The 2,378-nt window shown below is 62.8% G+C and overlaps 1 protein-coding gene across 2 annotated transcripts in view; it reads right to left on the reverse strand.

Moving 5' to 3' along the window:
* LRRC25 (leucine rich repeat containing 25) overlaps positions 1-1,834 on the reverse strand; it is a 9,967-nt gene extending 8,133 nt beyond the window's left edge. For both annotated transcript variants that reach the window (XM_037728783.1, XM_017501295.2), the window contains exons 1-2: positions 1,640-1,834; positions 370-1,160 (exon numbers count right to left, since the gene is read on the reverse strand). In XM_037728783.1, the coding sequence (XP_037584711.1) occupies positions 370-1,151 (782 nt within the window). In that variant the 5' untranslated portion in view covers positions 1,152-1,160; positions 1,640-1,834. The remainder of the gene's footprint in view (positions 1-369; positions 1,161-1,639) is intronic.
* Positions 1,835-2,378: the final 544 nt, after the last annotated feature.

Here is a 2,378-nt window from a genome sequence, read left to right on the forward strand (position 1 = left end):
TTTTGAGACAGAGTCTCACCCTGTCACCCAGTCTGGAGTGCAATGAGACAATCTCGGCTCACTGCAACCTCCACCTCCAGGATTCAAGTGATTCTCCCGCCTCAGCCTCCCAAGTAGCTGGGACTACAGGTGTGCGCTACCATGCCTGGCTAATTTTTAAAATATTTTTAGTAGAGACGGGGTTTCACCGTGTTAGCCAGGATGGTCTCGATCTCCTGACCTCATGATCCGTTCACCTCAACCTCCCAAAGTGCTGAGATTCAAGGCATGTGCCACTGCGCCCCGCAGAGCCGGGATTTGAACCCGGGTCGTCTGTGTGTGGAGCTTTGCTATTCGCCACCTTGGCAGGTGTCTTCATGGGTTACTTACCCCTGTCTGGCCCACTGGTGCTCGGCTCCTGGCTGGCCCACAAACATGTTCTCATAGTCGGGAGTGGAGGGGCGGGGTGGGGTGACCACCTGGGACTTGCGGGAGTTCCGGCTGCTGTACCGTGGCTGCAAGCCTGAACCGGGCTTGGGCCCATCCTGAGCAGCCCAGGGCTTGCCCGCGTCCGGGCTTCTGGCCACGCGGCGCCGCCAGAGTCTCCAGGCCAGCAAGGGGCCGGCGATGGCAATTCCGAGCAGCAGGCACCCGCTGGCCGCCGCCGCCGCGATGGTCGCAGGGGCCAGGCCGGGGGCGCAGCTGACCTCCAGGAAGGCAGAGAGGTTGCGCTGGGAGCCGGCGGCGGTGTCCCAGCAGAGCAGGGGCGTCTGGCCAGAGCAGTTGTCTCTCCGGACCTGGTGCCAGGAGGCCAGGGCGCAGCGGCAGTCGGCCCGCAGGTCCAGGTCACAGCGCGCGGCCAGCGCCCCGTCCACCCGGGACAGGGGGTTTTGCAGCACGTTCAGGAGCTGAAGCCTCTGCAGGCCGGAGAAGAAGGTCGCCGGGAGCTCGCTCAGCCTGTTCGCAGACAGGTCCAGGAGACGCACCTCGGGCGCCCGCAGGGACTGGTTCTGGGGCAGGCTCAGGTTGAGGCCGCTGAAGTTCAGGCACGTGTCCCTGAACTCCGCGCTCCAGTCCACATCCGCGGGGGAGACGGCGCACGACAGGTCCCAGCCGTCCGACTCCGGCAGCAGCAGCGGCAGCAGCAGCGTCCAGGCCAGGGCGCCCCCCATCCAAGCCACCTACACGGAGACACCGGAATCCAAGCCCCGGCCTCGGCCCCGCGGCCGCCCTCGCCTTCACCGCTGGAGTTTACTGTTACAGCTCAGACCCGCGCAAGCCGCTTCTGAAACTGTGAAACGCAGCCCGGGTCTGGTCGCCTCCTCGGGCTGGTCGGCTGCCTCAGTTTCCCCTTCTGGGGCATGGGTAGGTAACCCTGGTGCCCAGCAGGCTTGGAGGGCGAGGAGGAGATCTGGTCCCATTTAACCCCTTCTGCTACGTCCTGGACATTTTGGGCGCCCTCTTTGGCTAGGACGGGACCCTCTGCAAATAAGCGCTTGCCTTGGAAACGGCCCCGCCCTCGGTCCCGCTCTCACCGTCTCTCCCAGAACGCGGGTCACTTGGAAGCCCTGGGATAGGGGGAGTGGGGGCTGCTGAAAGGCTCCCCCCAGCTCTGGTTGGCGTCCCCGCACAGGTGCAAGTTCTAGAGCCTCGGGCCTACCTTTTGGGTCCCACTGCCACGCTTTTGCCTCGGCGATGCTGCAAAAGCCACAGCAGCAGGGGCTGCGTCCTGGCGGACCTGGATACCGGGTGCAGCGGCTAGCACCCTCCGCGGCGCTTCTGGGGTCCCTGGCGTTCCTCTGGCTCTGCACCAGCGACTCAGCAGCGGGAAGAGGAACTGGTGTCTGGGTGGAGAGGAGAGGGGAAGAATGAAGACAGAGACCCGCCCCTTGCAGGGCCTTAAGGTTCTCACGGGAGGAGGAGGGCGAGGGGGAGGGGCGGCTCAGGGTCCCACTTCCCTCTTGAGAGAGCCCAGTGACTTCATGTCCCCTATTACTACCCCAGCTGACTCCCACCTCAACTCGCTTCCAGATCCCAGCTCAGTTGACTCCCAGCTCATGCAGTTATTTATTCATTCAACAAACATCACCCATGCTGGGTCCCCAAGAAGCCTTAGCCCTGGCCAGGTCCTCAAAGAGATGTCTTAAGAGAGGGCAGAGCTGGACACAGACACTCCTAGTGCCATGCAGTCAAGGAAGGTCTGGAGGGAAGGACAGCGTCCTGGAAGCTTCCTGGAGGAGGAGACATTACAGTTAGGGCTTCAACACATAAGTAGGAGTTCTCCAAGTTTCCCCAAACCTGTCATTGGCTCTCCAAGCTCCTCCAAGCCTCTCCCACTGAGTTCTTGCACAATGGCACCTCTATGGTGGAGGGGACAGTGAGGGGAATCCCAGGAGCTT

This window comes from Cebus imitator, unplaced genomic scaffold, assembly GCF_001604975.1.
Source record: "Cebus imitator isolate Cc_AM_T3 unplaced genomic scaffold, Cebus_imitator-1.0 Scaffold280, whole genome shotgun sequence".
In the NCBI taxonomy this organism is placed as follows: Eukaryota; Metazoa; Chordata; class Mammalia; order Primates; family Cebidae; genus Cebus; species Cebus imitator.